A 26077-nucleotide genomic window follows, 5' to 3' on the forward strand; every position below is an offset into this window, starting at 1 on the left:
TGAATAAATAACCGCCTGCCGCAGCTGGGGGACATGGCTGTTCAGATTGCACAGGGCTGGTGAACCCAGACCTCCCGGGTCCTCACTACCCCTTCTCCTGACAGCAGGAACAGTGGCCAGATGGGGACTGGGTTGGAGAACCCCTCTCTGCTCTCTCCCAGCTCCTAGTTGCCCAGCTCAGCTGTGGTGGTGCTGGCATTTTTATTGGTTTTGCAGCAGAAGTACTGGTTCCAGATCTGCAGGAAGGCTGTCCGGAACTTCTTGATCCTGAAGGCGTAGACGATGGGGTTCATGGCCGAGTTGCCATGGGTGAGGAAGATGGCGATGTAAGTGAGGATGTGTGGTGTCTCACAGGATGGGCAGAATAAGGTGATGCAGTTGAGGACGTGCAGAGGGAGCCAGCTGAGCGCAAAGAGGAAAAGGACCAGTGCTAATGACTTGGCGATCTTCAGCTCCTTGCCATAATACTTCTGGGGGTCATTGGAGCTGGAGGAGACCTTCTTGTTGAGTTGCTTGCGGATGAGGTTGAAGACTTCCAGGTAGATGAGCAGCATCAGCAACAGAGGAGGCAGGACCCAAACGAAGAAGTTGAAGTACACCATATACTCCATGCTGATGACTGTCTCAAACTGGCACTTGATGACAAACTCTGTGTGGCTGGCGTTGAGCTCCTGAGTCCTCCGCATCTTGTTGAGGTTGTTCCAGCCAAACATAGGGGTGAGTCCCACCAGAAAGGAGACGATCCAACAGCAAGCGATGGCCACTGCTGCCCGCCGGGGTGTCACCACGCTCTTATACCTGTGGAAGAGACAACAACCGCAGGAAAGAATTAAACACAAGAAGAATGCTCTGCCTGGGGGTTAAGACTGCTCCACATGGGATGGCAGCGCCCCTGCTGAGATGGCACGATGCTCCTCACTCCCTTCCTTGGCAATCGGTAACAGCTTGTCCTGACAGATATGTTAACAGACTGGTTTCTCTGCATGTGCCCTGGGGAACCTCACCCTGTCTCCCACCATCACCCCCAGCCTCAGGGACGGGCAGAGACCTCAGACATGATCCTGGAGCTCTGGGGCTTGATGCCAAGCCAGAAAATGCATTAGCGACCTGCACCGTGCCCAAGTGGTCAATCCTCATATCTAGGGGGGGTTTCATGTAGCTCTGGCAGCCCACCTTACACCTGAGCTCCCTACACCCAGAGCATCAGGTCACTCTTTCCTCCCTCCATGCACCAGCCCTGCTGGCACCTTGTCCCAGACAATTCCCTGTGTGCCGGGGGAGGAAATCGCCAGCAAAAGCATCCTCTGGGACCTACCAGGCTGGAGGAAGGATCCACCGGTGCTAATGGACCTCCTGGGGAAGCTTCTGGGCACAGCCTGTTTCATTTCCTAATGTGCTGGGCCAATCGACAAAACCCTCTTTCCTGATGGGCTGGTGCCAAGGGATGGAGGAGGAGGAGAGCTGTGCTGCGGCTGGGCTCTGCTCCCTCCCTGATGCTACCAGAGAGCACACTGGGGCTAGGCTTGTCTCTCCAGAGCTCTCCAAGCGGGAAGTGGAGCCTGCTAGATTGATTTTTTTCCCCCGGCCCTCAAAGGAAATCTCCTTGGAGGCCGAGAAGATTCACAGCCCAAGTATAATTGCTTTCCACCAGAGGGGATTGAACAAAGAAAGTTTTTCTGACTGTTTACTGGGTTTTTCAGTGATGCTGGTGTTAACCTGGCCATGGGGACCACATGGAGGTGGCTGGCAAACCCGGATCTCCATCCTGGTGCTCAGATCTCCCTGCTGCATGCCTGCAACCTTTACCTGTGATGGAAAAATGGAGAATTTGGGGGCTTTTTAATAAAGCTAAGGACCCAAACCCACTCTCCCTCCCCCTTGAAGGTCCCTTCTCAAGACCAATCTAATGGGCAAGGTGTCAGGCTGGGAGCATAGAGAGGCACAGAGTGGAGGGGGAGACACTGGTCCCCACAAGTCCAGAGGGTCCAGAGCCACTGATCACCAACAGCTTTCCTGAATGAACCCCCTCTGGTCTGGGAAAAGATTCCCAGCATCCTGGAGGCAGCCACGTCCCATGGGAAGGAGGTAGCAACACGGGCTGCTGTTTCCTCTGAGAGCCAAGGTTGGAGCTGGAGATTGATTTATTCCTTGTGGGGAGGAGAGAGGGCAGAAGACCCTGAGAAAGGCACAGGGCAGGGAGAGCTGGGGCACGGGGAGGGCGAGGAGTGGTGGGAGAGCACCAGTGCCGTGGACCAAGTCAAGGGAAGGCGGGGTAATGGGAGCAGCGGGTGGCAGAAGGATACCAGAGGCTCCCGGGGGGTTGTGTGCTGGCCTGTGCACCCCACGTCACTGATAACAGGTCCTTGGGGAAGGCTGATGTGCCCGTCCAGCTGTGACACTCCACTCCCCCCTCCTCAGGCTCCAGCAGCTCAGTGGGGTGACACTAGAAATAACAGCACTCCCACCCCCCAGCTCCTTCCCTCTTTGCAATCCCTGCAAGCTGTGTCCCACCTACCCACTCTTGGGGGTTTCTAGGGTCTTCTACTGATTTTGCTGAACGTGCTGCTGTCTTGGGTGCTCCCTGCCCTGCAGAGCTGTGTGACAGCCATTGCCGGAGAGACAAGGCTGCTGAGCAGCAGAGGCACCACCATGGTCCCCAGACACCCTCCCAGGGTTCGCAGCCAGCACCCAGGCATGGAGCAGCTCCCAGAGCACCCACCCCTTCTCCCCCTGCCCTCATGCCTGGGTTGGGGCAGCACACAGGACAGAGTGTCCTGAGTCTCAGAGCACTGAGACCCTGTTATTAGTCATGAACCAGGGTTGGATCAGAGGACACAGTGTTCACTCTTGCAGCCAAAGCAGAAGGGATGGGGAACGGCTGCAGGGGGCCCAGCCCAGACGGTCCTGGCCCCCTGCAGCTCCAGAACATTGTGTGTTGTTGCAGATGGCTATCAGGACAGCTGCGGAGGTCGTGCAGACCTCAGGTCCCTGGGTGCATGCAAGCTCACATGGTCCAGAGTGTATAACACACACATAGCAGAGCAATCGCCCCACACACTGCTCATCCACCTCCACACTTCGGTGCATGTCCCTCCCTCCTCCTCACTGCACATCTGTCCTCGCTGCACATCCATCCCTCCTCACTTCACATCCATCCCTCCTCGCTGCACATCCATCCCTCCTCACTTCACATCCATCCCTCCTCACTTCACATCCATCCCTCCTCGCTGCACATCTATCCTTTCTCAATACACATCCACCCCTTGTTAATGCACATCCATCTTCTCTCTCCACTGCACATCCATCCCTCTTTACTTCACATGGATGCCCCCACCCCACAGTGCATCTATCCCTCCTCCTTGCTGCACATCCATCTCTCTGCCATGGTCCATATCCATCCCTCCTTGCTGCACATCCATCTCTGCCACCTTGCTGCACATGCCTGGCCTGACACACAGCAGTTCAAGCATCAGGACCTGGCTCTCCCTGCTCCTCGCTTCACTTCACACCCTGAGGTTTAAGTGTGGCACTGAAGAAGCAGCCAGCAGCTGAGAGCAAAGCCTGTCTGTGCATCCCCTTGCACGTGTGCACCAGGGTCACAGGAATCATGGCTGAACCTGAAATATCCGTAGGAAACAGCAACACTTGGAGCTGGGGCTTTTGGTCCTTTTGCTCCTTCAAGCAACAAGCCAAGGGCAGAGCCAGCTGCAGCAGCCTGCGGGGAAACACGCTCCCTGGGGGCCCAAGGGTGCCCACTGTCCCCTGTCAGCCCTACATGGAGAATGACAAAAGCCATAAAATGACTTCTCTGTCTACCCCACAGGGTCTGACCATGCAGCTCTTATGGGGATCAGCTGCTCTAAAGGCTGCAAACCCTAAAGCTCAACCCCATGGCATAGGGCATTTGGTGGGGTGTAATTAGCAGAGGGGCCAGAGACAGACTTTGCTGTTCCCGTGTTTCTTCCTTGGTTATGTCATAAGGAAAAAGCCTTTCTCATTTACCTCATTTTGCATTAATATGACAGGGCTGGAGTTTGGGATGGGTCTGGGAGGCAGAAGCACTATAAAATGCTGATAATGGCTCACAATTCATAAATAATCTTATTATTATCATCAGCATTAGAACAATCGCTAGCATCATTGCAATTTTATTACTACTATTATTTTTTTATTAACAGCTGCGACTAAAACATCCATGATAATAGTCACCATCATCATACAATTTGGGTTTGTTTCCTTTGTCTGTGGGGTTTTGAGCCTGACCATAATTGCTAGTTTTTCCTCCTGCCCTCCCTCCCTGGTGGTTTTTGCACCATCCCTTCCCCACAGAGATGGGCATCACCCCAAGTCCTCCTGGATGCCCTGCCAAGGCCAGGAGAAAGGAGCCTGGAGGGAGGACAGCAACCGTCCAACCTCATTGATATCCCAGGGAAATGGGGTGGGCAGGAGCTTTGGTTTGGTGTGGAACAAAAATGTCTTTGAGGGTTTGGAAAATAACGCAAAGAGGCAAAATATCAATTATTGATAGAGTGCTGTTTGCATCCCCAGAGGAAGTGCAAGAAGTGATGGTTGGAGGCGGAGGCAGACAAATTGTCCCCAGGGGCTGTGCAGAGCTAACAGGGAGACATGGAGCAGGCTCCTCAAGGGAGAAGTGCTGCCTCGTGACAGGATGCTTCAGGAGATGTTGCAGTCAAAGTTTCTTGGGCTGAGGATGGAGTCACTGGGTGAGACGCTGAGGCCCCTTTTCTCCAGGACATCATGAAATGCTCTTTGGACCCTCACCCCAAGGACACTATCTGCCCCCCTTTCCCTTCACTCATCATTCCCAGACTAGATTCAAGTTCTTCTGCCACATTTTGGTGTGGCCAGACCTCTGCATCCCTCTCTGTGGCAGACAAGGGAGCCCAGATCAGCCCAGGACCTGCTCTTTAGGTGGCTGGCACTGGGTGTGCAAAGCCCCCATGGCCATCTAACATATCAGGACACATCTGAAAACAAATGGAGAGCGATGTATTCATTGCATTTATATTGATTTGACTTTTGTCTTGGGGTCTGTCCCCCAAGAGAGAAGAGGGCTCATTTCCTAGATTTCCAACCCAGAGGTCAATCCAAATCTAACACACAAAACATCTCCTCTTGTTTTAGTTGAAAAAGCTGCAAAGATTCCAGGTCTGGTTTGAATAAACTTTGGTTTTAGTATTTCTGTGAATATCCTTTTGGTCCAGAAAATACTTGCAGTTGTCCAGCCAGCCCCAAGATGCAGCTCTGCTGGTCCTTGCTCTGGTAGTTTATTGCAGTACAATTCCCGGGGAATTAATTCACTAATGAAGGCAGGCCATCGCTAATGAAATGAAGCTGGAGCCAACGTGGTACAAGGAAAGGAGGCCAAGCTGACATGAAGCTCATCTGCATTATGAACACAGCAAGAAAAAGCAGCCAGAGCATGTCCTGATCTAATTGAAAATCTCTAGACAAAAGTGCTTTGATCTCAGAGGATTTTGGTTCCTGCTCCTTTTTCCTGGCTTCATCTTTGCTTCAGATCTTTCAGTGTCCTGGAGGCCACTGGGTGAGAAAACTCAGATGTTGGTGTTCAGAGCTGCTCATAACTGCGAAGCTGAGAAATGTGAACTGGCATCCAGGTTCTGTGAGGGGCAATCTCAGCTGCGTCTCAGGGTTGGGACAAGGAGGCCCCTGGGCACCTGCACAAGGTGGGAAGTGCTGCAGAAGGGACACTGCGTGACAGAGGAACCCTGATTATGGCTCCTTTGTCACCTTTAACCCTGGATGTGAAAAGTTTATTCCTTCAGTCTCTTGCTTTGGCTGTTTACCCCCTTCCCTTCAGATCTCTTTTGGGCTTCATTTAGGTGAAAACTCTAAGTTCAAAATCTTGGAGGTTATCAAGGGTTTGAAGGTGTATTAAAATGTCTAAAAAGGTCTGTTAGCATTGGCGTAGATGTCCCTTAGCACCAGCTTCCCCCTTCATCATTTGAGTGCATCTCTTATTTGTTCACATCCCTCCTATGTGACAGTTGGGAGCTTTGCAGCTCTTTGGGGTCAAACACTAGCCACTCAGCCCTTCACACTCCTGACAGCATCCATCCAACCACTGCCCCAAGTCAACGCCAGTGATTGGCCCAAGTTGTTTGCAAACACGGCTTGAGCTGTTGGATGACTCCCACCATGAAGACATTTCACACCATCCTGCGTCATCCTGGCAACTCTCACAGCCAGAATAGGGGTGACAGGTGGCAATGACACACTGTGGAGATGATGTGAGAAAACTTCTCCTGGGCAGAGGGGTGCCAACACTGTTTCAGCATGTTGCTCTCATGGTCACATCACTTCTGGTTTTCCACTTTGGAAGAAATGTGGGTTTGTGACACTGATGGGAGCGTTGCCATGTGAGTGGTGGCCTTGGGAGGGACAGATGTCAACCAACAACAGCCAAAAGCTGGTAGCTGGATGGAGGTCTCCATGACAGCCTGTTCCTACAAATGCTCAAAAAAGAAGAGACTGGTCCTATCAGCGTCTCCTCTGGGATGCATGTGGGATTGTCCTGATCCCCAAATCCCAGACTTGTTGCTTGTCAGATGCCAACTGGCAAGTAAAGATGTAAAAAACTGGTCCAAAACCCATGGAGAGTCTTTCAGGTGAGTCAGAAGAGTATGTCCTTCTGCAGCAAGGACATTGGTTTTGGTTGGTGATGGAGCCCCTGTCCTGCACCAAAATAGCCCAGCAGCTCTATTGGCACAGTATTTCCAGCCTAACATGGATGTCCTACCACAGAGACACTTCCTAGTGCTCCAAAGGGACCAGGAGGACCCAAAGTGCCCTGTGCAATGCCCCATTCCAGCACCTCTGGTTGGTTGGTCTGCAAGAAATTTGAGCTGTGGGAGAAACCTGAGAAGTGCCAGCAGGCCCCTGGGACAAGAGGTGACAGGGGGACATGGTGGGAGAGGACAAGCCAGGTGGCTATGACAAGGCGGTTTCCACCATCCTGATCTCAGACTCCTCATGTGACTTTGAAGAACTGATTTCAAAGGAGCTGAGGAGGAAAATCTCCACCTCGCACTGTACCCATGTCTGTTTGCTCAGGGTAAGCAAGAGCTTGGCTGGAGGGGACAGGCGGGTGAGGGCAATGTTGGGTTTTCTACAGGTCACTCTTTCAGGGGGGCTGCAACAGGTTCCCATGGCAGGAGAGGCACCGATGGGAACAGACACCTTTTACCCACCACTCATGTGGATGGGGCTGCATCCCAAATCTCCACCTAGAACCTCTCTGGCACCCACTGAGACAGTCTGGGTCAGGGCTGTCCTGCTCCCATCATCACCACCTGCCCCAGTCTGGAGCACGCACTGGGACAGCCCAGAGGACCGCAGGAGAAGGGTGCTTGGCACTCCCTGAGCTGTGTGCTGCAAGAAGAGGTAGGAGCAGTTGGTCCAAAGCTGGGAGTCTGTGAGGGTGTCCAGCAATAGATGTCCCTGATGGGTGCCAGGTCCTCCCTGCCACACTGCTGCTAATGTCCCTGTGTGCACTGAGCCATTATTTCAGAGGTCATGGCTGCCATTGCAGCTGGAGCAGTGCCCTGCAAAGGTGCAGAGCAGGGCTGGGACCACCCCACCAAGAGTCAGAGAAGCATTTTCTCACCATTTGATGCTTGGCACCTTCTCACCTTTCTGCTTGGCATCAGCTCTATGAGCAACTGGCACCTTTCTAATCCCTAGAGCTCAGCCCACAGGTGGTGACCTGGAGTTACAGCAGCTCAGCACCCCAGGCTCAGCAGAGAGAAGAGCTGGGCATGCCCAGCCTTCTTCTTTAAGGACCTCTGCTCCCAAAACACTTCGGGTCTCCACTGCAGCAAGAGGAGATGGCACCATATCAAGAGGCTGTTTAATGCAAACCTTGCCCAAAGCCACCATGAGAGAGGCTGAAAGCATGTGCATGGGTGTGTATAGATCCATAAGTGCACTGGGTTGTGTGCATCACACTGAAGTTCTTCCTGGTCCAGTCTGTGTCCAGGGTTTGGCTTTACCATCCTAAAATGGCAGCTGTCTGTGTAGGAATTATTCTGCAACAAGTGACTGCAAAGCGCAAGCAGCTACGACCGGGTGAAGCAGCTGGCAAGTCCACTGAACATTTCTAACCACTTTTAATAGCCAGTAATTCTGTAATGGATAAAGGCGAGGGTGATTATGAGACTTATGAGAACAAATCCCTCCTGTCAAAATTGACTGGTCCCCACACACTGAGGCACGGCGTCCCCAGGGCTTTGGTGAGTGCTTCGTTTGGTGGTGGGTGAAGCTGGAGCTGGCCACAGCTCTAGCAAACAGCAAGAAAGTGACAGAAAAAGGATGTTTTGTGCTTCAAGCTTTGTCAGAACAGATTGTTCAGGGACCTGGACCATTTGCAGCCCTCCTGGACACCACACAGAGTAAGGGGAGATGCTGCTGCCTTGGCGTGGGTTCAGCTTGTCCTGACACATCTCCCAGGACCTTGGAGGCACCCTGGGATCCCTGAGGACTGCACAGGGATGTGGGCACATCCAAAAGCAGCCGTAGGGAGACAAACATCCCCACAAGAAGCAGGAGAAATAAGGTAGAAAAGGGCTTTGTGGGCTAAAATACCTAGAAATGGGGAATGATGCTTCTACAGGGCAGCCAGGCTGTGTCAGGGTATCCTCACCCTAGACTGGCAGTACAAAACACGAAAGTCCATCAGGGATGTCCATCCAGCAGATGACTACAAGTGTGGAAAGAGGTGTCCTCCCCTGACTCCAGTGGTCCACGGCGTGGATCCAGAGGCCAGACACATCCCCCCACCTCTGCTGCTCTCTTGATGCTATCAGCCCTGGTGGGACCAAGCCTCAAAGCACACATCACAGCTCAGCCCACCTTGAATTTGGCATCTCCCATGGGGCAGCATCACCCACAGCCTCATGAAGCTGTTTAAGGGCTTGTTTCCCTCCACCTCAATGCCCACACACCCACACTGGCCACCTGCTTTTTGAGTCTAAACCTGCCATATTTCGGGTTCCAGCTAGACGATTGAGTTAAGTCTTTGCCTGCTGAGCCAAAGAGACTTCTCTTATCACATCTCTGGTCCCTGGTATGTTAGCAGCAGCCACAACATCACACCAGCCTGGATGAATTCATTGCCAAGCAGTTGCACACCCCTCCTGGGGCTGCTCCTGGCCTTGACAGAGAAGTAGCTGCTGGCTGGATCTCTGCAGCCTGCTTTATTTGGGATGTCTGTGCCACTGGACTTCCCGGGCTCTGGCGATGAATCACAACCCATCTTTGGGGACAAACCACAGGCTTCCAGTAACTGCAGAGCTTCTTTCAGATCACTTGCCCAGTTGTTCTCATCTCAGAGGTGGGATGCAAGTAACCTCCACAGCGGGTCCACCAGGGACTGGTGCCAACACCTTCCCCTTGAGCATCCCAGCGGCTCCCACTGTGACAAGATGCTGCAAGGGGAATGGGGAGCATGGGAGGGCTGAACATTGCAGCCAGGGAGGATGGAAAGCATGGGGACCTTGCACACATCCTTCCCCTTCAGGCTCTGCCTTAGGTGTGGAGGAGACGCTGCTGTTGTCCAAAGAAGGCAAAGGAGCGCATGTTGTGCACCGCTGCTCAATGAGAAAGGCAATTTTTCTCACATCCTTCAAGCAGCATCCTTCACCCCAGCAGCAAATATAAATCCTTTGTGCACATAAAGTTAATCTTGTTTTCAAACTGGACTTGGTTTACAGCCTGTGGCTGGATCTTGACATATTCAAGTGCTCTGTCATTGCATAAGCAGCAATTCTTGGCAAGGACCACTCACCCAGTGCTCAGCCCCCTTATCCCAAATATGGATGGGTGGGGGTTAAGCAGGGGGCTGGGGATGCCCAGGGCATCTGATGTCTGATGGAAATGATCATTTAATTTGTGCCTATTGGGGAGTGCTGCCCTCTAAACCCAGGCAGACCCTTCATATCCCAAAGGGAGCCGTGAGATCACCTGATGCTCTGGGCAGCACCGACTGCATCCAAGGGTGCTGAGTGCCTGCACGGGGGTAGCCATGCTCTGGATGTGTCACCCTCCTGCCACCATGTGACAGTCCTGAGGGTGCACCCAGTGTCCCTGCTCAATGGGGTACAAGTTGCCCTGGACCATAGATTTGTGCCAAGACAGCTCCAGAGCTCCCTCCCAGCTCCAACATGTGTGGTCACGGCCCTCCAGGATTTTCCTGGATCACTGGCTTCTCCCTCCAGGACCCCCAGGTATGTGGGAGGGAAATGATTTAACACTATTGGCAACGGCTGTAAAATCATGAAATAAGCTGCAGAATCTCAGAACTGGGGGAAAAAAATGAGATGTTCTTGTCTTTTGGCTCCTGGTTTCAGTCAGCAGCATTTTTGAGCATTTCTCTGCAATGCAAAGCACGAGAAGTGCTGCTTTAAAAGAGAAAAGAAACAGAAATTAAGATTCTTCTGTAGCACCAGGACTTTGAGAATTAGGGCACATAGAGAGAGATGGGGGTGATATTATGAAAGCTGGCTACATCACTGATGGACAGCACAATGTGCCCATGGACTTGTTTTCACTGTTACCCCTGTGCAATAGATTTATTGGACATTTTTAGTGTCTGTTTACAGTTTTTCTGTCAAAATTAGAAATTTGGTGTGCGAACATCTCCTTGGAGAGGAGTAGGGGGTCTGAGTCTAAGGGTGGGTCCTGCACACGCCCATCACATGGCTGAGCCCTTTCTAACATGGCTGGGAGCAACCCCACCTCCAGCAGAAGACAATTTCTGCATAGCAAGAAGGTTTCAGGAGAAGCTGCTCAAACCCCACATGCATCCCTCTCTGGACAGTGTGCTGGAGGTGTTTCTCACCCAGCATCGTGGTGGGGAGATCAAGTCATCTGCCCTCGCCATGCCAGACCATCACCCTGTGGATCTGGCCACCTCAGAGATCTCTCACACATCAGCCCTGTCCCTGCCGTGGTGATTAGCTGGGAGCTGATTGCCCAGGCCTGGCTCAGCAGCTGATCCCGCGTGTCTCTGCGTGTCACTGTGTGATTAGAGAAGTCAGGGCGATGTACTCATGTAGTACAAAGGAGAAGGGATAATAGGCAGCTTTGGCTATCTTCAGTGTAAATCCAGGACTTTGCTGGATAAAAGCAGTGTTTTTTCAATTACTGTTTGTATTGTACTTGAATTTTTCTATGCATTGCATATTTTTGTTCCCTATGCAAAAGAACCTCTTTGAAATGAGGACTCTGAACGTCAGCCCCCCAAAATGGAGAAGGGAGGGAGGGAGGGGGAAGAGGGGAGGATGAAGAAAGAAGGCAGCTCTAAAAAACACTTAAAATACCAAATCTGTCAAATGTGGGCTCTATGAGAAATTGAAATGAGATGGCAGATATAAAATGCCTGGTGAGATTGGGCTCTGAGAGCCTCTATGGCTCATACTCCATCCCACAAAATGCTGTGGCTTGCAGAAAGCCAGCCGTGCTAAGAGGAAGATGCCAGCTAAGGAAGTGTCAGGTACTATCTGTACAGCACCAAGGCAGGTTGCCCAGTGCCATCGTCCTTCCCTGCATGTCACCACCATGCTCTGTGAATGCTGCTAAATCAAAGGGCAAGTCAGTACCCAGAGGAGACCTCCAGCCAGGTGTGTCTGAAAAGCACTAAGCACCATTAAAAGGCAGGAGCAGATCAGAGATCCCAACTAGAAGGGAAATAAGAGGGGTCTTGAGACCTGCTGTTGGAATTTCATCTGCATTTGACAGGACATTGAGCTCTGCTCCCTGGTTAAATGGGAGGCAGGAAACTGGAGATAACATCTCCCATTAAGAGGCATTAGCCCAGCCATGAAGCAGGGCTGAGGTGGGACTTTATCTCTCCAATGCAGAAAGACTCTTCAGAAAAAGACATATCCTAAATTACAGCTGGAACAAGAGATTAGCATCAACTGCCTTTTAATTTCTTCTTTTTTTACACTTCTGCTTGCTAACCTGACACCTGATTTTGCAATCAACAACTGAACTCCTCAGTTTCTTAGGCTACAACTTGTTATTGCTGTCCAGGATCCTCACAGCACGATTTGTCACTGCAAAGGGAACATTTCCCTTCTTGCACTTAGCCCAGTTCAAAGATTAATACATTCAAGACTGAAAAATTGGCTGGAAGCTGACAAAATGAGGGAGGTTGTTTTCTCCGCCCAGTGTCTAAATGAGAATTAGGAGTGCCAACAAGATCTACTGTTTCTAAACCTCAGAGGACACGGTAACCCAAAACAATGAGTTCAGCATCTTCTGTCCAATGCATGTTCCCCCCCTGATTAAAAGATCAATTTCAAATGCAAAAAGCAGTTGGATTAATTTAAATTTTTTTTTTGCTAATGAGTTGGCTATATGTACTTTCAGTTAATGAAAATCGTTTCAGAGACACCATTTCGTGCTATAGTTGACTTTTAGCTTCTGTCCAAACACAACTTGCCGCAAAGCTTGAGTAAAATCTCTGTTATTCGCCCCTCCACAACACCATAAAAATGGGAGAAGTGAGGATCAGAGCACATATGTGTCAAGCCATTAAGTTATTTACATTGGGATGAATCTGTCCAGTGCAGGTCTATATAGCTATATTCAAATGAAATGCCAAATTGAAAGTGAAGGCTCCAGTTAACACCTCAATCAAATGTTCCCTCACTGCAGAGAAACGATCTTTTGCCAGGACAACAAATAAAAAGTGCAAATGCTAAGAAAACCTGAAGTTTATTATTTAAACTCTGATTCCTCTTTCATACTTAAAAGATTATTTATTCCCTTGGAGTAAAACTGATTGACCTTGTTGCCTGGAAGGAAGCAGCTCAGTATTTCCATCAGGATGGTGGAGACAAAGAGCTGAGACCCAAGACCAGGAATTGCAGCAAAATGTATCAGCTGGGCATAAATTACACCCTGTGCATCTTCCTAATTACTCTGGCAGTTAAATCCAGGCAAGGAGCAATGGGCAGACATAGCCTGAGCCTGCCCAGGCAGCCTAGCTAGCACAGGGCATGGAGGTGAAGGATGCATGGGTCAGGCAGGATCAAGTCCTCCCCAGGCACAAGGACTGTGCTGGTCCCTGTGAAGCCTGTGAGGGACCCGGCATCCCCCTTCCCTGGTGCAAAAGCATCATGCAGCACTGCAAGGAGGTCCCCAGGCTGCTGGAAATGGAGGTGCTTTGCTGTGGCTGGACCTGTGGCACTTAGGGCAGGGGATGGCCTTACAGACGGTGGCCGTCTGCATCACTGGTGCTGTGAGCATCATGGGAGTGGGTGTGAAAGCAAGACAGGGATGGCTGCTGGTATCAGAGCACCCTGAGCTCCCTTTGAGCAAACCGACCCCTCTGAGCCCATAAAGCACCTGTGTCCCAGCAGCGCTGAATGTGGGGATTGATCTCCCTTAAAATAAAGCCCTCTGGCTTGCACCCACGCGGGCGTCCCCCTGGCTCTGTGCAGGCTTTGCCATATCCATCTGGATGCAGGCTGTGCTCTAAGCTCTCTCCTAGCCTTGACCACTGGCAAACAGAGCCATTTGCACTGAGAAAAATGAGTGTTTCATTTTTGTGTGTTACACAGTTTAAGTCACTGAGTGTTGTTACCAGTGCAGAAAAGAAAGAGAAATAATTTAGTCTGTAAGACTAATTATGGCTATGTCTGAGACAGCATTTCTCAGCATCAGCCTCTCGGTGCTTGCAGAGAGTTTGTAGCATCATTCCCTCTGTGAACAGATGGGGAAACTGAGTCGCAGAGGGGGGCTATGACATGCCGAGTGAAGCAAGATGAACTGAGTTGAATGAGAAAACATCCCTGGTGCCAGGAGCTGGCATTTCCCTTATTGGAAGGAGGCCAAGAAAAATCATCCTGGTCTCTGGATGCAGTGACAGAAATGGCCCAGAGAAGGCAGATAGACAGCCATGCCAGTGATGTCCTGGCTTTCTGTGCTCTGGCCCTCCTTTGAGGAGCAATAGAAAGGTGTTATTGTCACCACAGGCAGGGTGTGGAAATGGGACGATGTCACCTCCCTGCCTCTGTGTCCCTGCAGTCCTGCTTGGGCATCACTGTACCCGGAGGTCTGTGTGCAAGAACACCATGGCTGGTCTCAGGGACAGCATGGTTGGAGGCTGGCGAAGAAGGCAAGGGAATGGGGCTGGGGAACAAATGCCCTTTCCTCCTCCAGCTCCTTTTTGTGAACAGAGACTTTTGTTCTTAACAAAAAATCCAACCAGACCACTCAAGACTGCAGTGGCTGCTGAAAGTGGTCCCCTGCTCAGTGCTCTGGGGCAAAGCCCAGGCAAAGAAGGGATGGGGGGAAGGATGGAAAAGGCAGCGAGAGATGGGGCAGGGGCATAAAGGGGAGCTGCTGGGTCCCACTGGGCTCAGTGCAGTGAAGGGCAAACGCAGATGCTGCAAAACTTTCCAGTGGATGATCCTGCTCTGCACTGCCCTACATCACCAAAAATAGTCCTTCCTCGCCTATTTGCCCCCCATCGCCCATCTGGCCCTTAGCCCATAGGCAATTGCTGCCTGTGCTCTATAGGAAGGAGGATCTCAACCCCTTGGGGTTAGTTTATACTCTCTTGCTAATGACATCACCATTGATGTCTCCTGAGTACCCAGACCTGCCCATTGAGCCCCCCTCCAGTTGGAAAGGCGGCTATGTGCCCAGCAGCAGGCTCTGTGCCCAGCAGCAGTGGGGCTGGGTGCTGGCAGAGCAGGGGTTGCTCAGCTCATTGCTATTCTGCAGGACACCCTACTAGCTGTGGGGCTTTTTTGTGGCCACCTTGGAGAGCATCAATCACTCTTTCTTGCAACTGGGCATCCTGTGTAAGAGCCACATGCCTGACTCAGCAGCTGGGCAGCTGTGCTGCCAGAGAAGGCATCTCCCTGCCAGGAGCCCAGACAGCCTCTGGGATGGCTGGTTTCCCATTTGATGGGCTTGAAAGTTCAGGTCACCTTGGATGAGATGTGTTCCAAAAGGACCAGCTCCCTGGGACCACTCCTTCCAGCCCATCGACAGCCCGCATGCTGGGTTCTCCCCTGCTCTCAGCTCCTGCATCCATCCCTGCTGCATCTGGCGGGATCACTTTGAAAAATCATTAATTTATGTCCAGGATAAACCAATGCTGTTCATATTAGCTCAGTTGTGCTGGCTGTTGTTTCCCCAGGCTCTAAGATGGTTACTGTTGTCCCCAGGGGGACGAGTCTTTCAAGCTGACCCCATCCCTCCAAGAGTCTCTCGCCTGCATGGTCTCTTCCATGCTCCATGTCCTGCTGTCTGCAGGCACCACAACCCTCCCATGATTCACACCTGGGCTTCCCTCACACCCCTGTGGGCAGGACCCTGCAGGTTTTTTTCCTGTCCTTCCTCCAGCCAGAGGTTTTCTTCCAGCCCATCAGTTTCCTTCCATTCTGAAATGACTCTTGTGTGTGTCATGAAGAAACTCATCTCCCAGGTCATTTCACCACAGTGCCTTCTCCACATTTTCCTCCTTTTTTTCATACTTCTTTGTGTTGCAGAAACTTTTCTATCCTCCCTGCCTCCACACCAGAATATAGACCTGCGAATATGCTGACTTTCTGAATTTCAGACCCCTCTCGACTCCCTCATGTCTGCTCTGACTAGTCCCACCAAACCCCCTCTCCATGCTGAGGCTTGCACTGACCCCTCAGAATGAATCATTCCTCCCCGCTCTCAGGTTGATTTCGAACATGGCCATTTGAATGGAGTGGCTCCATGGCCCCCATCCCTGAGCCTTTGCCCAGCCCTGCCTGCTCTGCCTCGGAGGGCCTAGGGACTTGCAGATCCCAGGCCACAAAGCCAGGTGGCTGCCATGTCCCCTCAGAGCACATTCCCATGTCCAATAGTCCCTTGTGTTTGGGTACAAGCTGCTTTGAGATGTCCTGGACAGGAGACCTTGTTGGGTCTGGCCTCACTGACTGCACATTGCAGCTGTGGGTCTGGAGGTCCCTCCAGATCAGATTTTGAAAATGGAGTCTGGTGGGCTTTGTCCCATCCAAACTTATGGCCAAAATCCCCTTTCTGGTCAACAGAGTCAACCTGGCACATTTAAGACACAGTTAAGCTTATTCTAACACTGCAAATGGGCTATAAAAACCATGCTGTGATGCACCCTGGGGTGTAAAAGGAGCTGAGGGTGGCTTGGCTGTTGGTGGCCACATGCCACATTCCCCACCAGAGCAAGACAGATGCCACATGCACGTGCCAAGGGCTGGGCAATGACATGGAGACCAGCCTGTGGCTCCAGAGCTGGTCGCTGGGGAGGGGGTTGGTGCTGGCTCTGTGGCAGAGGAATGCCCGAGCCTGCCTGCACACCCAGCCCTGACCCTGTGAGTCACTTATTTCTGCTCTATCACCTGCTCTGGCTGGTGTGGAGCGAAGGTGGGACCATTTCTGTAAAGACTGGGTGATGACGACACCTCCCATTGATGGCATCACATTATTTCATCTCAGGGGTGGGGAAGATCCAGGACCACCCACCAAAGGGTTCCTGCATGCCCCAAGCCAGCTCCACACCGGATGGTTGTGGTAACGGCACACACCATGGTGAGCTGGTCCTGACTCACTCCCGACATGCTGCCTGCAGGGCCAGGCTGGGCTGGTGGGGACTGGGCAGGCTGAATCAGCAGCTTTTGCTTTGGCAGAGCCTCCTTCTGTAGGGTGTTTCACTTGTCTTATTGCCAGCAGCTGCACAGGGTCCTTCAAAAGCCTTGGACCCCAAGCTCCAATGTGCATCATCATCGCCTCCACCAACCTAGCACCCATGGAAACACCCCAGTCACTCCAGAAAAGGGAAAACCATCTCCGAAGTGCTCAGTGGTGCTGTTGGAGGTGTGACAGTCTGTCTGGGTGTTCCCAGGTGTTTTTGGGGCTCTGCTGCTCAACCACAGGTCTGATGGACTATCATACCATGGACACAGGACCATCACTCACCTGCAGTGAGGTACTTCACCTTACTCACTGCAGACACCTCGCTGGACACCCCACCATGTCTGGATGGCCCTGACTGTTGGTGATCCTCATCTTTTGCTTGATGGGGACCTCATGGTCAGTTTATATTGCCACAGGGAGGAAGAAACGCAAGCTGGCTAGTGTCCCATCTGCCCGCTTTGTAGAGTAGGTCCTCTTGGGTTGATGGTACCCAACACACCTGAATGACTGCTATGGAGGTGGCAGAGCCTTGCTGCATTCCATCTACCCATCTCCACCTGGTTTGGTGTCTGTGTTCCCTGTAGGATGAATTAATGGGCAGGAGCCCCCTCACTGAGGGCATCATCCCTACAGATGTGTCTCAGCCCCTTTTGACTCTCCCAGTGGAGGGAGATGCTGCCACTTTTAATTAGGACCGATTGCTGACAAGAGTGACTTTTGGCATTCTTGATTCCAGGCTCTGCATATCAGGGACCTGTAGCCCAGGAGGACCATTTGGCCTCCTGGATAACCCCATTTCATTGATTTACTCCTGCATGGATCACCATGGCATGGGCTGGGATCATGGAGGAGCCTGGCTGCTGGGTGCCCTGGGCACAGTCATGACATGAGACCATCTGATCACTGCATAAACAGAAAGGCCAGGTTGTCCCAGTATATCTCAGCTGCCATACCTGCTGTGCCTCAGCTTCTATCCCTGCCTGGTGGGGTCACCCTGAGCGAGCCACGGTGCTGCTCTGTGCCTCAGTTTCCCTGTCTGCAAACGTGCTGTTGCCTTTTCTGGGAACATACCTTCAAATTTACTGGTGATGCATTGTCAGGGGTTAATGCATTAATCTGAAAATCAGTAGAAATGGGAAAAAAACAATTAAATTATTTCCCGAGCATGATTTTTGGGTGTAACAGACAAACATCAGCAAGAAGAAGCTGCTTTTGTTCATCGCCCTGCAGCGCAACGCAGGCAGACGTAAGCTCTGCTGAGGAGACAGATGTTGACTCACAGCTAAAGGGGTCAAGGCACAATGCTACCCTGGGCAGATTACCCGCACAGGGACCACATCTTGCCCTGCTCAGAGATACAGGAGAAGGGCTGGGATGAGACAGGGTGCTGCTGCTCAGGAAGCCTGTCCAGGGTGTCTGGAGACCATGAATCTCCCCCTGCCCTTTTAATGCAGAAAATTTGGGAATTACCCCAAATATCATCAAGTCCACAACATCCCTACACAGGATTCAGTGCTCTTCTCCCCTTCCCTCTGTGCTGCTGAGAACAGAGCATCCCACAGTCAGACCCTCGCTGCAATCCAAGGAGGGGGACACCCGCAAACCCCAGCATTTTCCCTAAGAACCCAGGAGATGGGGACCCTGCTTACAGCCCAGGTCACTTCCCTCTGGCTGGCATGGCAGCGTCTGTATCTTTTTCGAGTGACCTGATTTTGCGTCTGTTGGCAAATGCCTCATGGTGCCGCTGCAGCAGCTGTGCTCGCTCCTGCTGAGCCTAATCCAGACGTCCCCTCACTGAGGGCAGAGCCCTCATGGCTTTGATCTCTGACTTAGCATGCTCTTGGCTGAAAATTACTCTGGGGATCACAGACTCATGCTGAAAAACAGCTCACCTGGGTATTTACCAGGATCTCAAGACCAATATAACCTGCTGGTAAATTCCTTCCCATTTCCAAGGCTCTGAGTATTTTGGTGATACCAGAATTGAGCTCCTGGTCCCAGACCAACACAGCTTGTCTGTGCACCCTGGATCTGGTTTGAGCAGAGTTGGTGTGAAATGCTTGCTCTGATTTAGCACCCACTTGCTGAGCTGGTGTAGGGTGCTGGAAACTGCAGCTTGGAAATAGCCCAAAGTCTCCAGCAAACCTCTCTGGACTGATTTCTGCCTTTTAGTCTTCATCCTTAGTTCAGATCTGCCTGTTCCTTAGGAATGAAGGTCTCCATAGATCACCCTTGTTGGCTAAAAATATACCTGGCAGAGGGCAACAAAGGAAGAAACAAAAGAGGCGGCTGGAAAGACCTGCCAAGTCTCCAAAATTTCTCCGGTTTAGGATAAATGGGAGTTTTCCTTGGAAATTCAATCTGCTTTTGCAGGAGCAGAGCCTGTAAGGATGGATGGCGTCTTTTCATTGACTAATGGAGGTCAAAAGAAACCTAAATGACCTCCTGGGCACGAGAACTCCCCTGCAGCTCTCCGAGCTCACGCTCCCTGTTCTGAGTCACCTGGATGCTTTTGAAATGTTGCCTCCAAATTTAAAAATAAGCCTTGGAAGAGCCATGGTTTGGCTTATTCACTTGCCTGGCTGGACAGGATCACTCGCAGTTGCCCTCACTTATCATCTGCTGTTTTGGCCACACTGGCTGGACACATCTCCAGTCACCTTTGTGTCCCTGGGGACATGTGAAACCCATCATCTGGCCAGCTAATTGCGCTCAGATGGAGCGTACATTTCCTTTTCTTAATTTCATCCCATTGTTCTGGGTTGAAACCCTTGTGCCAGTCTGGAAAATTGCTTCTGTGGTTTGATACCTTCCCCCTTCAGTGGGTACCGTCCCCAGGGGACCAGCTCCCACAGGCATTGGGGCCACCAAGCATCCCAGCCTGGTCCGAAACCTCACCATCTCCATACTGGACACATCTGCTCAGTCTCAGAGCCCAAGTGTCTGGGAAGGTTTCCTGGCAATTAGTGTTGGGAGTGCTGGAAAGATTTCCCATGGGACCTTAGGTGCTTTGGTGCCTGGGATTTTTGGCCAAAGCAGGGTCTCATCCTGATGTCCTACTCATCCTCCCTCCCATGGCAGTGGGGTTCTCATCACTCTCCTGCCAAGACCCTGCATGAACTCTCAGTGGAGGAAAAGGGGGAAAACCAACTCGGACGCATGCACTGCTCCACGACCCAGCTGGCTGAGGGTGACGAGACTTCCTAGGCTTCCCTGTGACCTAGCCCCAGCTGGCCTCACGCCTGCGGCCCTTGGCAGGCCTGGAGAGAAGGGGAAAGAGCGCTGCAATCCCAGCAAGAGCCCGAGTTCAGGCAGGAGCCTGAACCAGCAGGGTCAAGGTGGAAAACTTACCCCTTCCACTGCCAAGTCCATCCAAGAGCTCGCAGGCTACCTGCAAGTCCTCCTCACCTCCTGGCTTGCAGGCACTGCAGTCCAGGGCTGAGGGTTGCTCCTGCCATTCCTGAGCTGTTTTATCTTGAAAGGCTCAGGACAGGGCACTTCTGAACCATGGGAGAATGCCAGCACTGTCTGCAGAACCACCCACGGACCCTGATTTACCCTGGGCTCTCCCCCTGCTGCACCCCAGCCTCCTGCCCCCCCTCCCCCCCCCCATTTCCTAGCAATTTCCAGCCTGGTTTGGTCTAATTTCCATGGCTTTGCAGCCGTATGTGTGTGTTCAAAAACTTTAACAGCACAAAATGCAGCTTTCCCTGGTGGGATGCTCCTCGGGATGCTGCAGGATGGGAAGGGCAGGGCTGGGGGAGGGGTGGGGAGGGGCATTCCGATGTTGGGGCCCAGGCACAGAGGGTGGAGGTCCCTGCTGTGCAGTGAGAGACCTCATGTACAAGGGCTCTTGCTACCAGCAGATTTCCCCAGTTTTTATCCTCCTGGCACATCTTTCAATGTGTTTCAGGAAAGAGCTGGTGGTCCAAGTGAAGTAAACAAGGTGAGGACCCTCAGGGACATGCCAAGACAGGACCAGGCTGCATCCAGCATCCCTGGCCAAGGGGCTATGGTTCAGCATGTCCTGAAGACAGCAGCTCCTTCTGCCATGGCCCTCTCCAAAAAGCCAAACGCAGCATCTCAGAGCAGAGACAGGGGCCCCTGAGTCAGTAGAGGCTGGCAACAAAGGAGCTACATCCCCCCACAAACATCCCTCCGGCACCGTCCCCTCCAGCATCCTGCCGCCAACTGCCACCACGGGGATGCCGAGGGGCCGGTTCCTGCCGGACACCCCTAGCCGGCTGTTTCCCCTCCCTTTGAACTCACTCGTTTCATCTTCTCCCAGCGCAGCTGCAAGAGGGAAGTTTGGGCTGCACAGGGGGACCCCGCTGTGCCTGGCTGGAGGGGACGCCAGGGCAGGGGTCCTGCCTTGCCGCCGGGCGGAGAGGAAGGATGTGAGAGGGGACATGTGAGCTTTTTGACCAGCATGAGGGCCGCAAAACTATTTTAGGTGGTTTCCAGCTGTTTAGAGCGGTTCCTGTGGAGGCTGGGGAGTGTGGTACCCTCTGCTCCAGCCTGCTCAACCTGAGTGATGCTCTTGCATCCCTCCATAGTCAAGAGAAGGCTCCTGAAGGGAGGCAACATCCTTCAGACCCCAGCAGCCAGGAAGGATGCTACCCAGGGGTTTGGGGCAGAGGGAGAGTGTTTGGTGGGATATCTTGGTCCCCCAACCATGCTGGGTGTGCACTGAGTTTACCTCCAAGAGCAGGAGGAAGGAGGTGCCAACTCAAAGCCATGTGAGACCCCTCTTCACTGTGCAAAATCTGCCTTCACCTTGCACAAGTGGCCCATGTTCCTCTGTGTTTCTGCGTCCATGGGAAACACAGCCATGGGAGCGAGGAGGATGCCCGAGATGGAACATCGGATGCCACTTGGGCATCTCCCACTGCCATCCAGAGACACATTACAAACGTCTTGGGGCATCATTTGCTCAAGACATACTGCCACCAAACACCCAGCCCCAGGGCTGCAAAGCTCCCGATCTCCCCCCAGGGCTCACTTTCCAGCCAGGTGCATGGGCAGCGGACGGGTCCACGTGTTTGCTGGAAGAAGGAGCAAACCTCTAGGTTGTTCCCCCAAGCTCGCAGCCCCCAGGGCCAGGGTGTGCATATGTAGACAGGAGCCGGAGCCGGGCTGCGATGCACCACATTCCCCCTGCTCCCTGCCAAGCTGTGCCTCCAGTCCCACCTCTACCTAATTAAATAGAACGCCTGGAAAGTCCAGTGGTGGCTTTGCTTCTCCTTCAGAAAACTCCTTCCAGACAACAGTCCCATTGGCTTCTCACCCCAATTGGCCAGTATGTGACCGGGATGTGGAAACCTTTGCACACCCCTTCATGGAACCCGAAATGCAAGTGCTGACTCACTGGGGATCCCCAGAGCAGAGATGGCATTTGTGGGGTGGTTGGCATGAGGACAGAGCAGGGATGCACGGAGCCTCTCTCCTTGCTGCTCCCAGTCCCAGTCAGCTGCCTCTATGAAATGCATTTCCCTTCCCCACTGTTGCCTTTCCCCAAGCCTCGGCAGAGCCAGGGCAGCCTGTGAGCGGATAGCGGGGCCAGCGATGTGGGGGAACCCCATGCACGACAGCCCACGAGATCCCCTTGGCCACGCCAGACCACATGTGGGTCACGCTGGCAAGTATCCACCCTGTGCCAGGCTTATCTGGGGACTTGGCAGATGAGTGGGCTGCAGCGTGCACGCTGCCTGCTGACACTGTCCCCTCCGTACTTGATGCTGCCCAGCCACGTGCTGGAGGGGACGTCCCTGCTCTGTGTCCTGCCTGCCCTAGGGATGTGGCTGAGGCAGAGATCCCCCCACATTGCTCCCCACCTGCCTGCAAATCTCTGTGGGATGCCATCGCTGCCCAGGGCTGGATGCCATTGCTGCCTGTGGACCTCCAGGGACCTTAGCAGCTCTGCCCGGGGTCTCCCAGGTATGAGTGGCCACACGTCTCGCTGGGGACCCAAGTCCTACCGAGGTGTCACAGGCTCTTAGCACCCAGCATCAATTTTCATGATGGTGGGTTTGGTGTTGCAATGAGAAACATCACCACGAAGCTGTGATTTGAACTGTCAGCACTGTAAAAATGTTTTCAGTATCATCTTTTAGCATCTAGCAACAGGTTGGGAGAAACTTGAGGCATTTCAGATTCAGGGAATTTTCTTTAGTGGCATTTTGTCTCCTATTTGTGATACTTTTGCTGCTGCTGTGTCCAGGGCACAAAATCACCTAAAATCACTGCATTTGCCAGCTGCTGGGAATTCATGCCAGGGAAAGAAGGAAACATCCAGCGATAAGTGAACAGGAGAGCTGGTGAAGCCAAACCTTTCTTGCTGAGGCTACGAACCCTTTCAATATTAAAGTAGGCTACAAAAAGTCAGAGGAAAAATCTCATGATGCTGGGTGCTCAGGCACATGATGGGATGACAAAATTCAGAGTTGATCTTGCATGAGAAAAACCCACCCAAATTATACACAGCACAGAAGGCTCTAACTTAATATTGCTCCCAGTAAAGGTCCTGGGCTCAGGGCAAAAATCTCCCTGAAAAAGCCCATTTGATTCTCAGAGGCATCAAGGGAAGAAAAAAGACTGTGTTTGTTAGAAAAATGACTGATGAGAGCTAGGCAGTGTTGCTATGTATAAAACCGCAGTACTCCCACACCTGAACCTGTCCCCACCGTGCTGGGGATGCAGGAGGACCAAAAAAGCACCAAAAGCAATGACAGGGTGAGAATCACTTCAGTAACACTGACAGGCTGGAAGACGAGGATTTTTCAGGCTGGGAAAATCACACTTAGGGAGGAAGTCAGGAACAGCCTGCGAAATCATGTGTGGCTGGGAAGGGGTGGGCAGGGACTGTGGTTTTATCCTGTGGCCCCCCCCTTTGCCTTACACTCCTTCACTGAGCAGCCTCCGCTGGCCATGGATGCAGGAAAACTCCCAAAACAACAGATCTCTGGCCTGATCCAGTGGATCTGGGGACACCAAGCACTCCAGAACAGCCAGTTGACCCAGATGCAGGTGCCTCCTGTCCCTGTGTCCCTGTACAGGAAGGTGATTCCTGCCCCAGGAAGGGTCCTACACCCACTGGGGTTTGGGCAGCACTTAACACAAGGGGGCTGGGTCCCTTTTTGGGGGTCTTTGTGCTGATGAAGGGTTGTGGACCCCTCCAGCAAAGGGGCTGGAGCCCATGTCTGAACTGCAAAGGGGTCAGTGGGGTGACATGAGCTGGGTGTGTGCTCAGCCGTCCTGGCTGGGCTGACTTTTCCAGCAATACTCTCAGCTGTGGGAGCCTTCCTGGAGCCGATGAGCCCAGCAAAAGTGTCCCTGCAGCCTAGGCATGTCCTCGGACAGAGCAAGGGAGACCAGCCACAGTGACTGCACAGCGAGTGGCTGAGCCGAGACATGGGGGCTGCACTTGAGCTTGGTGTCACATCTGCTTCAAGCCCTGCTGACACCCCCCAGTCCCACTGTGGCACCTGGGCCCCACGGCTGCCTTCCCCCAGCCCCAAGGGCTGCAGCACCATTCTGGAGGGAAGTGACCTGGCCACAAAGAAGTTAAATATCTCCTCCTGGAGCAGCAGCATTCAAATACAGTGCATCCCCCTCATTTATGCCCCACGGTATTTGCTATTGGCTTGGCTTTGACAACAGATACAGATGATGAGAAGGGGAAAAACAGGGAGAGGAGTCATTTGTGGGGCAGCCCCATAGCCAGGGGTCTCTCCTGGGTGAGCCTGCCCCATGAGATGTGCCGGGCTGTCACCTCTGGTCCCTCAAAACCCCAAAGCTCTGTCTCACATGACCAGGAGCAAGCAGGTTATCACCCCCGGGCTTCTGGGCTCCCCACGGCAAGGGAAAAAAACTGGGCTGAAGACAAATCTATCATCCCCTTTCCATTCCCTGAGGCACCCTGCCAGTGCTGTCCCATGTGTGAGTGGGACACATTTTGTCCTGGCCATAGGGACCCTGCGAGGGGCTGCCCTGTCCTGCCTGCTGGCTGCCACAATGTGATCTCTGCCTGCACACCCAGCATCCCCTGAACCCCCAGGCAAAGCTACCGGAGGCTGTGGGATCCCCCCTGACCCAGCCTGTCCTGATTGCTGCTGTGGCCAGATGTGCCCGGGCTGGCAGCATGGAGGAAGACCTTAATCCCAGTGCTTCTCCAAGTTTGGGGCATCCTTGCTCCCTTTGAACCCCCGAAGCAGCCACTGCAGAGCTGGTCCTGATGCGTTTTCCTACCTGACGGGGATCTTGACCCGCAAGTATCGATCCACGGCGATGGCCAGGAGTGCCAGGATGGAGCTCTCGGTGAGGATGAGGACAGGACAGGCCACCATGAGGCAACTGTAAAACTCCGTCTGCGGTCCGATGTTGATGATGATGGCCAGGGGGATGACCAGAGCCCCCACGGCCACATCGGCCACCGCCAGTGAGACGATGAAGCAGAAAGTGGCATCCCGCAGCGCCTGGTTCATCTTCACAGCCCAAATGACCAGGATATTCCCTGGCACGGACACCAAAGCGATGAGGACTTCAATGGAGATGTAGGCAGCCTGGAAGGCTGAGACGGGGTGTGCCATGACGCTCCGGTCCCCCCCCGCCTCACGCTGGGGTCCCTCGGTCACCTGCAAAGGCACAGGGAGGCGATCAGCAACTGGCATCGTTAACTGCGCTGTGAGCCGGGATGGAGCCTGTGCGGGGAGGTGGGGAAAAAAAGAAACCAACAAAACAACCCCACTCCCGTCTGTGCCGTCCCCTGGGGCTCTGGTCTGCTTCCCCCCCCCCACCCCCCCGGGACTCATCCTGCACCCACCTCCATCCCACTTCGCAACCGCTCCCGGTGCTCCGGGGGGAGCGGGAGCCGCCGGCCAGCCCCGGGGAGAGCGGCGGAGCCCCCCCGCCCCTCGGGACCGCCCCGGGGCCGTCTGCCGGAGCCCCTCGGGGCCGATGCAACCGGAGAGGAGCCGCCGTTCCCTCCCCCTCTCCCCGGGCTGCTTCCTCCCGCCGACCTCGCACCGCTCCCCGGCGGCAGCCGCCCGCCCCCGCCCGGCCCCAACCCACCTCACCTTGTCCTGCAAGCCGAGGGCTTGTTTTAGGGTGTCCTCACCCTAAAATAGCAAGAGCTCTTCACCCGCAGGGGAACGCGGCAGGCATGCTGAGGGGGTGGCCGGAGGGATGCTCGGGGCGCTGGGTACCGGGCTTGCCACCGGCGAACGGAGCTCGGTCCCCGGTACCCGGCACCGTTCGGCTCCCGCAGGCTCTGCCAGCTCCCAGCCAGAGCTGGAGCATCACATGGTGCAGCCTTCCAGCCGTTTAAAGAGCGACTGACGCGATTTGGGGCTCGCCGATTTTGGGACCCGTCATC

The 26077-nt window shown here is 53.3% G+C and overlaps 1 protein-coding gene across 1 annotated transcript; it reads right to left on the minus strand.

The window, feature by feature from the left end:
* On the minus strand, positions 1 to 25934 carry ADORA1 (adenosine A1 receptor). Its single transcript, XM_049832277.1, has 3 exons — positions 25779 to 25934; positions 24952 to 25337; positions 1 to 798 (listed from the first exon to the last, which is right to left on the minus strand). The coding sequence occupies exons 2-3, from the start codon at positions 25290 to 25292 to the stop codon at positions 165 to 167; spliced, it is 975 nt and encodes a 324-aa protein (XP_049688234.1). The 5' UTR covers positions 25293 to 25337; positions 25779 to 25934; the 3' UTR covers positions 1 to 164.
* Between the last annotated feature and the right edge of the window lie 143 nt (positions 25935 to 26077).

This window comes from Accipiter gentilis, chromosome 29 (genome assembly GCF_929443795.1).
Source record: "Accipiter gentilis chromosome 29, bAccGen1.1, whole genome shotgun sequence".
NCBI lineage: Eukaryota > Metazoa > Chordata > Aves > Accipitriformes > Accipitridae > Astur > Astur gentilis.

Bases quoted from the DNA above. Each gene is read 5' to 3' on its own strand.
- ADORA1 (XM_049832277.1), bottom strand. From the start codon at position 25,292: ATGGCACACCCCGTCTCAGCCTTCCAGGCTGCCTACATCTCCATTGAA. The intron at 799-24,951 runs GTAGGAAAACGC...TCTCTTCCACAG, and splicing joins CGGGTCAAGATCCCCGTCAG to GTATAAGAGCGTGGTGACAC.